The sequence below is a fragment of the Buceros rhinoceros genome, unplaced genomic scaffold (assembly GCF_000710305.1).
Source record: "Buceros rhinoceros silvestris isolate BGI_N320 unplaced genomic scaffold, ASM71030v1 scaffold9713, whole genome shotgun sequence".
In the NCBI taxonomy this organism is placed as follows: domain Eukaryota; kingdom Metazoa; phylum Chordata; class Aves; order Bucerotiformes; family Bucerotidae; genus Buceros; species Buceros rhinoceros.
This window is the reverse complement of record NW_010403074.1, coordinates 82,802-95,024: the sequence shown is the minus strand read 5'-3', so window position 1 is coordinate 95,024 and position 12,223 is coordinate 82,802. Positions and strand designations below refer to the sequence as shown.

Below are 12,223 nucleotides of genomic sequence, written 5' to 3'. Positions count from 1 at the left end.
CTGTTCCAGATCCCAAAACAGACATACCAGTACATCCTGGGAGCTGTGGAATGTTCTGGACAGGAATTGTTTGGGTTTGCAGTGAGGGGGTAGGGAGCCCTCGCCTCACCATCCTTCTGCCCTCATGCTCGCTGTCCCACTGCGGTGTTGCTGGAGGGATGGTGTGTGAGCACAGCTGGGTCCAGGGCACCGTCTTCTCCGTCCTGTGATGCTAAGGAAATCCTTCCTTTCCCCACGTTCTCCCTGTAGCTCAGCTTGACATTTCCTCAAGCAGTGAGACACTGCAGGTGGGCAGGAGGGTGGCAAGGGAAACCACAGCTTTTTTCCAGCTCTTTCTCCTCCTTGGAGTGGTTGTGCCCAGTGCTGGGGAAGGGCTGAAGGCAGAGCAGGATCAGGCCCCGCGGGCAGGACGTGAGGGTGCTCCTGTAGCCAGCACCGTGGTGCTGCTCCGTCATGCTGGCGCTGCGGCTGTTCAGGAGCCAGGCTGCAGGGGTAGTGTGCTGTCAGCTCAGCTCCACTAGCCACACAGGCTCCCCCGCCCCCCCCCAAAACTTCAGAGAGCACACCCCTCATTTGGGCGCTGCGGTTGTTAGGGAGCCGGGCTCCGGGGGTAGTGTGCTGTCAGCTCAGCTCCTTTAGCCACACAGGCTCGTCAGCTCCCCCAGAACATTCCAGAGAGCACTGCCCTAAGAACTGCAGCCTGGCGAGCTGCAGTGAAGGTGAAATGCCACATCTAGCGTTTGTACCCACCACCAGACCCTGAGACTGTTTGATTAAACCTCTGGAAGTGTTTGGGGGTGGTTTTTTTCTCAGAGCTGAGCTGGACACCAAGCAGGAATTACTGCTATTCTTTGAGCCGAGCTTTGCTGTCTCCACTGGTGCTGGAGCTTTGTGGGTGTGTGGGTGCACGAGGTCCTCCCTTCGAACGCGTGAGGAGACGCGCTGACCTGGGCTGAGCTCGGGCTGAGGTGTTATGTTCATCCAAACCAGACTGAGAAACCTAATTTCTTGCTGCTCGTTGCAGGGGAACTTGAAGTTCTCTGTGGACGGTGACACGCCTGTGATAGAGAACAGCAAGGTTGTGTCGGTCATCGCAGACTTGCTGTCAACCAAAGCTGACATGGTGGAGAAGGCTCTTCTCTTTCGAACGGTAGCTACAGGCCGGGATGTCATCGACAAACAACACACTGAACAAGAAGCCACCTACGGCAGAGACGCCTTTGCAAAAGTGAGTTTAAATCTCCTTTCTCTGCTTCCAGTTTTTATGTGACGGTGTCTCAGGTGCATTTTGGTTTGGCCTTTTGGTTGAGCAAAGACTGGTGTTGCCTGAGGAGGACACTTGGTGTTGAACCACCTTCGTAACTGCACGTTCGTCAGTGCTCAGGTCCCAGGAGGGTTCCTGGTGAGTCAGGAAGTGTTGTGCGGGCTGGGACAGGGGGAGGCTCTACCTCATGAGGATTCACTTCTGAATGCACGTGCACCAGCCCCACCATACCCTGCCCTGGTACGGTGCAGCGTGTGCCACAACCAGAGAGGGGCGGGAGCTGCGGGCTGGCCTGGCGAGCTCTGCTGTCGGAACGCGTACAGGGCTCGCTGCTTTGTGAGATGTGGTTCGTGACTCCCCTCAGCAGTTAATTAAAAAAAAAAAAGTTAATTCAAAGTAAAAAGAGTAGAGAGTGGAACTGTAACATCTAGAACCCGGGTTGGATGCCCAAAGTGCTCTTTCTCTTTTGGAGAGGTGGATACTGGTGACAGGAGTGACAATGTCCTCCTTCTGCTGTGAAATCACATGATGAGGGGAGAACGGAGGAAGTTGTGAAGATCCTTGAGTATTAACTGGGCTTTTCCCCTAAGATTCTGTGTCTGCGCAGCGTTGCAGTACAGTTTGACCCTGTAGAGGTTGAAGGCACCTGTTCCTACAGAACATTGGCTTCCTGAGGGGTGAACAGGAGGATGTTACTGCTGTTGCAGTTGTTCAGTGGTCAGGGTTCCGTCACTGCCCTCTCAGTTGCTCTTCGCTACCGTTAGATAATTCTCAGGGATGGAAGTTATAAAGCAGATGGGGATCAAATCAGGGGAAGCGCCGTGCCCCGTGGCCTCCCCAGGATTTAGTCAATGAGTTTTGGAAGAAACATAAAAAAATATTCTCAGAGACTATTTTCTTCCCGTCAGTATTTGTTCACTTTTAGCAGGGGGGTATCTGCAGCTTTGGCGTAGGGCAGCAGCTTTGTGGCACCTCGTGGTGTGTCTGCCAGAAAGGTCTGATGCAGGCCAGGTTCCTTGGTGCTTGTTTCCCGGCAGGCGATATACGAGCGTCTCTTCTGTTGGATCGTGACCCACATCAACGATGTGATTGAGGTGAAGAACTATGACACTACAGTACACGGGAAGAACACCGTCATTGGCGTCCTGGATATCTACGGCTTCGAAATATTTGACAACAACAGGTGAGCAGCGCTGCTAGAGCACAGGGCTGGGCCTTCTCCTTTCCCACAAAACCCATCCCCTTTCTCTCTTCTGTTGTTGCAGTTTTGAGCAATTTTGCATTAACTACTGCAATGAAAAGCTACAGCAGCTCTTTATTCAGCTGGTCCTAAAGCAGGAGCAGGAGGAGTACCAGCGCGAGGGAATTCCCTGGAAGCACGTGAGTGATGTGGCCGGGCAGGGCGGGGTTGCTGTGAGGTCAGTGTACCAGAGAAGTCCCAGAGCTGAAGCTGCTCCACACGTTCACGCTGTGGAGGTCGATAGGACATCTGTGTCCACGCCAGCTGAACTGCCTGGAAACCTGGCTGTGGGAGAAGCTGGCCGGTTATCTCGCAGTGTTGCTTCGTTTGCCCTGGTGTGGGAAAATAAGTGACTGCAGGTCTGAGTTAAAGCCTTTTGTGGCGTCTCTGTGATGCCGCACACATCCCTGTGGTCTCTGTTCCGAGGGTTGTGGGGTTTGTCTGCTTGTAGGTGGTAAAGCGTAAAACCCTTGAGTTCTGTGCAAATTCCTCTTGTAATGCCGAGGACAAGGAGCGCAGTTTTCACCACGGTGACTCTGCACAGCTGAATTTTCAAGGCCATTTTCAAGTGCATCCTGTAGCAGTTGATTTTTAGTAGAGGTCTCAAGATCTATGTGAGGTGTTTGACAAATCACCTTCCCGGCTGTGTGGGGGTAGCAGAGTAACCTCCTTAATCCAGACGGAGCGATCTGCGCAGGGAGAGCCGATGGCTTCTCCCGGGGACGGCGGGCCCCGTTCTCTCTGTTCATCACACGGTTCTGTTCAGCAGCGGCCAGCACTGCAACGCTCCTTTTTCACTAGCCACAGCACAACTACAGCTGTTCCTTGTGTCCTACAGATCGATTACTTCAACAATCAGGTCATCGTCGACCTGGTGGAGCAGCAGCACAAGGGGATCATCGCCATTCTGGATGACGCCTGCATGAATGTCGGCAAAGTTACGGACGAGATGTTCCTCGAGGCTCTCAATAACAAGCTGGGGAAGCACGCGCACTTCTCCAGCAGGAAGGTAACGCGCCCCTCTGTACCCGCACAGCTCGCTTCCTTTCCTGGGGGGCACCTTTGCTGTAGTTTTAGGGTGTAATGGAGCGTGGCTGGGTTGGAATCGTTACCATCAGGTCTGAAATGAAATGCCCGTGAGCAGCAGCAGCTCCTCACTGCAGAACAGGCTGCTCCGGCTTCGGGTTGCTCCTCCGGTGGCCCCGTGTCGGCAGAGGGAGCTCAAGTATGTCCAATGCGAGAGCGGTTTTATTCCAGGCATAAAGAATCTGAGCTCGTGCCTTGACATACCATGATGTCATCTGCAGCCAATCGATGCGCCGCTTCACCCCTCGTGACATTCTTCCCAGGCTGCTCTAATACACAGTGGCAGTGAAATTATTCACACTCCTGCTTTATTACAGCACTGCGATTTATTTTTATTCCCTCGTCATTGGCTGCGGAACGTGTTCGTCTCCGATCGTCCCTACGATCATCCCAGCCCCGCCACTCGCTTTGTCTTTGGTACAATGTAGGAGCTAAAAGGGTTTATTTGTGCCTCACTTGGCAGCTCGTTGAAAACATGGTCACCAGCCTGACTAATCCGAGACTCTTTCACACCGAGTAATCAAATAAGGGCCTTTAATTTATTGATGTGTCTCTTCTCCCTCCCACCCCAGCGCAACATTTTATGTAGGTCAGAAATACAGAATTAGCTGGTTGTGTAAGAAATGGGCTAAAGGCTCCGGGGAGGCTGGGGGTAAACAATAGATCTGTCTGTGGCTCGTTCGGGCAGAGGCTGGGACAAAAATAAAATAAACCACATTTTCCTCCCAGATGTGGCTTTCCCGAAGTGCCCTCTGGCTGCAGCCCCCCGGCCGAGGGGACGGCTTGAATCCTGCCATCCACCTTAACCGAGGCTTCACCTGCGTGTTCCGAGTAAACTCCCCCGGAAACAAGTGTTTTCCTGGAGCTGCTCTGGGATTCTACATTTTAATGCAGATTGCTCCCGTCAGTAAAACTGGTGCTTGTGTCCCGCGAAGCCTGTGGGGCTGGAGAGGCCAGTCCTGGGCAGTGGGGTAGTGTGGGAAGGGGCCCCGCGTCTGCAGCCGGCTGGTCAAGAAAGGAGTTTGGGTTTGTTCCGCGCTTGGTCCCGTGTCTGCTGAGGCGGAGTGGATCCAGGGATCCAGGCGGGGAGAGGCGGGAGTGCTTGGATACAGTGCGGAAGAGGACTGAATTTCCTGAAGTCTATGGGAGGCTGCAGCACCAAATTAAACCCCAAGGATCTGTTTGTGTCCCTGCCTTCAGGAGTCCCTTCGCAGCGTAGGAAGCGCTCAGAGGAAACCTTGCCGGTCGCAGCGTTCCTCGGCAGGGGGTGGCGTTGTCAGAAAACTGCGCAGACGGAGAGGGGAACAGGGGAAATGCTATAAATAATGTTTATGGAGGGTATGATGTATCTTCCTGACTTGCTAATTTCCAGCTTAAATCAATACAGCCTTGACAAAATTGATCCATAAAACTCTCAGCAGCACAATTATTTTTTCCCCCTCCTGCATCTTCGCCGATGGCCTTTACCACGTCTAAGGTACCTTCCTCAGTCCCACCTAGAGCTGCTGTAGGAGCTTCCCAAGCCTCTTCTGGCTCGAATTAAAACAAAGGACTTGGTTTCTTTCTGAATTTGCTGTTGTAGACTGCAGCAGCTCTCTGCAGGTACTGTGAAGTTCAGTGTAGATTGAAGCTGTGCCTAAAGGGTTAAAGTGTGTGTGCTGCTGTGTTATGGGAACAGCTTCCATCTTCCAGCCCGAGTTAATGCTTGGCTGCTCCCCTGTGGAGTGTGTTGGACCCTGGCTCCACGTGGCGAAGCTCTAAGGGGCTGCGCTGCCCTAAATAGTAGCGTCCTGGTTTGCGTTGGGCGTGTCTGAGCTGCCGTTGGCCCCAGTTGTCCTGGTGAAAGCCAAACAAACCAGGAAAAGCACCAGCAAACACGGGCTCTGGGAGGATTTGCAGCAAAATTTTCTGTTCCTAGAGCACAGGTCACTCTTCTCGACCTTGTCGAGTGCTCACCTGGAGCTGTACAACTACCAGTACGTGAGGGAACTTCTCCACATCGCAGGTTCGGTTTCTCAGCCTCTTTAAGTTCTCACCTTTTTCCAGTTGATTTTATACTTTCAAAGGTTCAAGTGCAGTGATAGTTGATGAACTCCTGGATCTTCAACCAGTGGCAAGTTCTCGTTAGTGTCAGTCTCACCTAACTGACTGTGAAGGGAGGAGTGTGAGAAGGTCCATCCCAGCCCACCTGACGTAACATCTCCCAAGACACCAGGCAACAGTGAAGGTCTAAGTAACAGAAGAACAAGGGACAAATGTCTGGAGATAATTGGATGTGCTCCCAGCTCCAGTGCTCTGCAGGCCAGGAACCTCCTGAATGAGGGCTGGGACCCTTAGCAGTATTTTTTGTTTGTTTGTTTTTAATTGGCAAAGAATCCCACAACTTAGACACTCCCCTGAAGAGCTGCTTCATTCCCATTTTCCTCCCTTCTCTATTTTCCCTTTTAGGTTACATCTGTTGCCTCCCAGTTCTTGAACGACAAAACATGGTTCATCATCTCCATGTTGTTTGTGGTTGGCTCTGGCATTTCTTTCTTCACCAGAAGACACTCAGTTCATTTTGCCCTTCCTCCTCGGGCAGCTGCTCTGTGCTGTTGATCCGTTTTGCCCTTCCTCAAGCCTCTCCCAGCTCCTCTGTCCTTTTTGAGATGGAGGGTGGTTAGATGGGAACGGACTGTCTCTGGCCTGGCATTTGCTGTGAACTTTGGTGTTTCTCCTGTGGCTGTCGCTGTATTTATGTTGAATTTCATTTGCTCCTCACCATTCCTTTAGCCTCTCGCCTCTTCCCGCAGTTCCTCTCAGCCAGCCGTTGTCTTTACTTCCCTCAATAATTAAGTACCATCAACAAGCCCCATCTCCTTCCTGTTGCCCTCGGCTGAGAGCCCGTCTGAGGTGGTGTGAGCCATGGGGAGCTCAGCGCCGGCCCCGCAGGACTTCCAGCGGTCCCCTGGGTCAGGACCCTTTCTCCTCCGAGCAGCTTAAATTCCTTGAAGGGTTGAGGAGCCCTGTGAGCGGGCGCAGAGAAACCCCAGCAGACTATCGGCTGTATCAACACATCTGCTGTTCTCTTAGTTACAACTGATTAGCCCGGTAGGCAGAAAGTTCAGAGAAAGAGACGTTCCTGAAAACCCCTGCGTCCTGTTAAACCCCCGCCCGGTCTCTCCAGTCCTGGGTGAGTTCTAGGCTTGTGCCGCCGGCCCTGCCCTGTCTGGCAGCTGCAGTCGCTTCGGTTTGTTGTGTTTTGGCTTGGTCTGTACCTCTTCTGTTGCTGTGTGGGATTGAGAGCTAGGGTTTGGGGGCTTGCAGAAGGACTTTACATCCTCCACAGCTCCCCGCTGGTGACCACAGCTCTGAAAAGAAACATTTCTTTCTGTCCCTGGTGTGGCCTCACTTCATTTTCTCTTGTGTTCCCTCAGCGCTGCAGACCCTGATGTGCTTCCTGCTCTGGCTGGCTCAACTTCTTACACCTTCATAACCTTCTGCATACCTCGTTACTCAAACTTCTGGCTTCCCCCTTTGTGATTTGGTTATTTCTTTAAATATTTTAATTTATTACATCTGTTCTGTCAGTTTGAGCCAATCTATTTGCTGCCCTTGGACATGGGTGGGGTTTTTTGGAGGTTATCTTCCTGCTTCTGGTAGTCCCTCCTGTCGTGTAGTTTAACCATGACCATCTCCTCTTCTAGCTTCCCAAGGTTCTTGGTGGATGGTAGATACTTGCTCTTAGCCCTCGGTGTTTCTAAATGGTGCCCATCCTTCCTGCAGAGACTTAATTCATCTTCCTGCCCCTTTTGGTGTGAACAAAAATCCTCATTTTTATCACATTCACTTTTTTTTAATTAAGCTGAGCCTAATGGATTCTTTGGCTCCTTCGTAGCGAAGGGATGGAGCGGGGAGTCTGAGCTGAGGGCAGAGGGTCAGAGCTGTGACCTCCTGGGGGGCTCTGCAGGGGTTTGAGGGGCTCAGATGATCTGGAATATGCAACTGTCGTGTGTTGATTGATTGTGGCATTTCTTTGCTGAGGAGCGATACTACAAAAATATAAAGGAAGACTTAAAAAAAGTCCTAAATTAGCTTCTAGGTGTGATGTTTCTCTTCATGCACAAGTGATCTTTTTGCATAACGGTATTTGAGGTAGCGACAAATTTCTAATAACACTTTATTTTGTACAAATAGATGTTTTTATAACGCACCCACGAACACCAGTATTATCGCTGGCTTTCACACCTACGTGTGCTCGTCTGGAGCAGAATAACGATAGTTTCCATTTCTGGTTCCAACGCGTGATGAAACCTGCAAGTCCAGGCGTGCGCTTTTAACACTCGTGTCTCCGTTTCAGCTTTGTGCCACGGACAAAACGCTGGAGTTCGACAGAGACTTTCGGATCAAGCACTACGCCGGCGACGTGATGTAAGTTCCTTCCGCAGATAAAGCGGCACCTTTTGGCTTTGTCTCGTAGCCAGCTTTGGCGTGGTGCAACGTTCTGGTGCGACGCTGCCTCTGAGTAACTGTCGGATGGAATTACAGGGTGCAGCGGTTGCTCGTCAATTAAATCTGATGGTGGTTACTTGCTACAGAATGATTTTGTGCTTGGAATTGAAGCAGGAGAGAATCTGGGGGGGTTTGGACATCTGCACAGTGTGATTGTGTAACTCTCTGGCTTGAAATTCTCCAATCGGGCTGAGCAGACTCAAACTGCAGGGTGGTGTTAATCCACGGTAGGTATCGGTGCAGGAAGCCTTCCCCATCCAGGGTGGGAATGTACCTGGGTACCTGGTACCTGGGTACCCCTGTACAGGGTTTCCTGTACCTGCAGCCGACCAAAAGGGCTCAGCGGGTGACAGCAAAGCGGAGGAAGGTGAAGTGAAGTGAGAGGTGCCTGTATGTTCGAAGCTGTTCACTGGGGAAGCACCGGAGTGGTGTAATGGTGTAGGGTTTGTGTAATGCCCCGAGCCAGCACAATCTGTAGGGAATTGATGAGGAAATAACTCAGGATTTCCTTTACCTTGGGATTAAATTTACCTTTAGTTTATCAGGGTGACCAGTGGGATCATGCTGGACCCATTCAGCACAGGAAGATTTTGTTCTGGAGTCTTTGCTGAGCGATTGCTGATAAGACATCCCTGATTTCAAAACATTTTGCCAAGGAGGAGAACCTATTATAGCATCATCGCATGGCTTGGGCTGTTAGGACCCTACAGCTCGCCCAGCCCAGCCCCTGCCAGGGGCAGGGACCTTCCCCCAGAGCAGGTTGCTCTGAGCCCCGTCCAGCCTGGCCTTGGGCACTGCCAGGGATGGGACGTGTTAGTGGTGGAACCTTCTGCACTGTCAGAGGCTGAAAACTTTTGTAAAAGAGAACTGAACTGTGGAAATATTTTCAGCTGATACATGAGCCTGAGCTGTGTTATGTGGAGCAGAAAGATTTGGGGGTGGCTCCATGCAGGGGTTTGAACGCTGTGGGGCTCTGGGTCCCAGCGCCTGCAGTTCTGGGGGGCAGGATCTGAGCGGGAGTCACTGAACGGGGAGATTTTGGACCTTTCCTTTGAGGACAGAGTCTGTCTTGAGACACGCTCTGAGTTTGGAGGCAGAAGTTGTGAGCGTAACCCTTGACTCTGGGCCACTTGCTCACGTCCTGCTGGGTGTGTCTGAGCCATCCTGCTCTTACCCACAGCGCTCAGACAGCTCTCCAGAAGTGGAGGTGAGGTGTTCCTCTGCTGGGCAGGAGGACCCCAGTCTCGTGAGGGACAGGCTGGGAAACGGAGCTGGATTCCCTGTCAGCCTCCACTGGGTCTGCAGGAGTGCACAGACACTGATTCCACACTGAGACCAGCAGCTCAGAGGACTTTGCTGCTTTGCAATTAACTCTATTTTCCTTTTTTTTCAGCTACTCAGTCACTGGGTTTATTGACAAAAACAAGGACACTTTATTTCAAGACTTCAAGCGCCTCCTTTACAACAGGTAGGAATAAAAGTACAAATGATGTGAATTTAAACCTGATGTGTCAGAATCCTCTTCTCTCAAGTGAGTGTTAGAAGAGACTAACATTTTCCCTGGCACTGCTCACCATGTGTGCGGTGCATGAGAATAAAGGCCTCGCTCGGGGCTTCGATCTCCGGATATCTACCGCGACCTGACCTGTAACCAGGTTCTTGGACCAGTTGCAAATGGACCATTACTGGTCTCGCTAATCAGCACTAAAGATTCTGCAAAGTGTTTGGTCAACAACAAGGAGGTTTAGGGGTGAGGGGAAAAATGGGCAAATAGATTCGAATCCTTTTTTGTGTGTGTTGTGACATGAAAAATGTAAACCATGGAGCTGTGTGTCATAAATCCAAATTCCAGTAAAAGATGCCTTTGGCAAGGGCGTTTGAGATGCTGTCCAAAGGAGTGTGTGTGGAGGTGCCCCCAAAGCTGCTTGCCCTGACAGCTGCACTGAACAAGCTCTGACTCTGTCGTAAGCGTGGCCTGGCCCAACCTTTCAGAGACTTTACTCGGGGGTTCGGTCAGTGTAAAGCAGCCCCCGGCTGCGGGGCCAGCCCTGGTTACCTCAGCCGTTAGCTTTGTTCACAGCCCTGTCGCGTGTTCCCGCTGTGTGCCGCGGAGTGGGCTTGCTCGTCACATTTTCAAGACTTCACATTAACCAAAAACCTGCACTTTCTTTGCTGCATGGAGGATTTATGAAGTTTAGCCTCTTCCAGAGCTTTTGCCATCCCTCACGGCTGTTTTACCTCCCCTTCAGCCCTTCAAGAAAATGTAGGCTAGAATGTAGAAGTTACTTTCTATCTCCCGAATGGTGCAGAATGCAGCCTGCACCCCGACAGCGGGTGTCACAGGAGGGCGTTGGGGACTGCTCTTTCCTTGTTTGATCCAATTCTTTATGCTTGCGTCAGTGAGGCAGACACTGCCTGTGGTCCGTCCCTCTGCGGGTCTTTACCCTCCCATTCCTCCACGTCTTTATCCGAAGAGAAGCACGTGCTTGTCATTCCTCTGGAATATTCGGTTGTAAGCTTGAACCATGCATCGCTCAAGAGCAAGAGCTGTTCTGCCCAAGAACGTCATACTGCATTGGCTGATACCTTTTGAGCTGAAAAGACCAGTAGATCTGGGCAGAAGCCAGCTGGTGAATTGTGAGCGTAGGGAAGTGCTGTCAGACCGTGCAATTAAAGCGCCTGTCTTTTAGCTCGAACCCTGTGTTGAAGACGATGTGGCCTGAAGGGAAGCTGAGCATCACGGAGGTGACCAAGAGGCCTCTGACAGCTGCTGCTCTTTTTAAGAACTCCATGATTGCACTAGTGGACAACCTGGCATCCAAGGTAAATCTGTTTCAAAATCGGCTCCAACTTCTGGTCAGTAGCTGTAGCTTGTCCCTGGAGAAGCTGCCGCTGCAGGAGCTGAGCCATGGCCAGGGAGCTTTGGTTGTGGCAATGGGTGGCTGTGAAGATCTCGCAGGAGAATCAGCTGCTGTCCCTGCGTAAAGGCCATGCGTTCTGTTTCCTCTGTGACCAGTGTAGCTTTGACTTGTAGGAGAGCCTGTCTCTCTTTGGTAATAATTATTATATCAAATAAATAACCGTCTTTAACAAAGCTCCTTTGGCAGAGGGCCCAGAGAGGTCGTTTCACGGTGGAGAGATTCCCTTCCTGCCTTTTGGTGCCAAGTGACTTCTGTGAAAATACAGGCAGCCCGGTGTGGTTTCCTTCTTCCCTCCTCTTCGCTGTGTCGGAGGGCAAGAAGTGAAACCCTTAATTTTACTAAATAATGACATTTTGTAGTAGAAGGTATTGCTTTAGCAAGCACCACTGAGCCTGAGGATGGGTGGGTGTGGGAATGAACTGGGGAAGGGGCGGCCGAGCGGCAGGAGGAGATGAACAGTGCGATCCCTCATGCCAGCGGAGGTCACTAAGAAGTGTTTGGGTGTTACTGGTGCCAGGTGACCTCCTTGCTGGTGTTTCAGTAGTGTGGTGGAAGGGGTGTGTGGTCCCTGGGAGATGGACGGTGAGCCCGGAGCAGGGGTTCGTGTTAACAGTTAGAATAACTGAGCAATAAAGGGCAACGTGCTCTGTCTGCTCCGGAGTTGTGGCAGCACAGGTGTGGTCCCTGGGAGATGGACGGTGAGCCCGGAGCAGGGGTTCGTGTTAACAGTTAGAATAACTGAGCAATAAAGGGCAACGTGCTCTGTCTGCTCCGGAGTTGTGGCAGCACAGGAAATGTTAGTGGCCTGAGATCTGGAGGGATAACATGTGTGTGGATGTGGGAAAGCTGGGAAAAGCTCTGTAGAAAGATGATCCTTGTCCTGGCAAGACGACCCTGCGAAGAGCAGAGCACTGCTTGGATTTTTGCTTGGAGCGGCAGCCGCGCGAGTAACAGAGTCTTGCTGGGTGCTGGTCCGAGCACAGTCGTACGGTGCTGGCTGTGCTTGGGAGGAGGGTTGCAAGAATTACCGTATTGCTTCATGTTGTCCCGAATTAGAAGATGGAAACACTCTTGCTTTCTGTTGCTGAGTTCTAGTTCTGGGGCGGATTTAATCGCTAGCAGTAACGCTGCAGGAGGGTGTGCCAGCCCGACCACAGCCGTCTGGAGCTCCCAGCCGAAGGCCGGGTCTTGCTTTAGGTGGGCAGCACGAGTAGCAATTGC

The 12,223-nt window shown here is 51.7% G+C and overlaps 1 protein-coding gene across 1 annotated transcript in view; it reads left to right on the top strand.

The window, feature by feature from the left end:
• MYO1D (myosin ID) overlaps window positions 1-12,223 on the top strand; it is a 58,224-nt gene that overhangs the window by 3,079 nt on the left and 42,922 nt on the right. Inside the window, exons 4-10 of the mRNA XM_010132865.1 lie at window positions 1,025-1,228; window positions 2,302-2,447; window positions 2,530-2,644; window positions 3,343-3,513; window positions 7,930-8,000; window positions 9,475-9,549; window positions 10,772-10,904. Coding sequence (XP_010131167.1) covers window positions 1,025-1,228; window positions 2,302-2,447; window positions 2,530-2,644; window positions 3,343-3,513; window positions 7,930-8,000; window positions 9,475-9,549; window positions 10,772-10,904 — 915 coding nt within the window. The remainder of the gene's footprint in view (window positions 1-1,024; window positions 1,229-2,301; window positions 2,448-2,529; window positions 2,645-3,342; window positions 3,514-7,929; window positions 8,001-9,474; window positions 9,550-10,771; window positions 10,905-12,223) is intronic.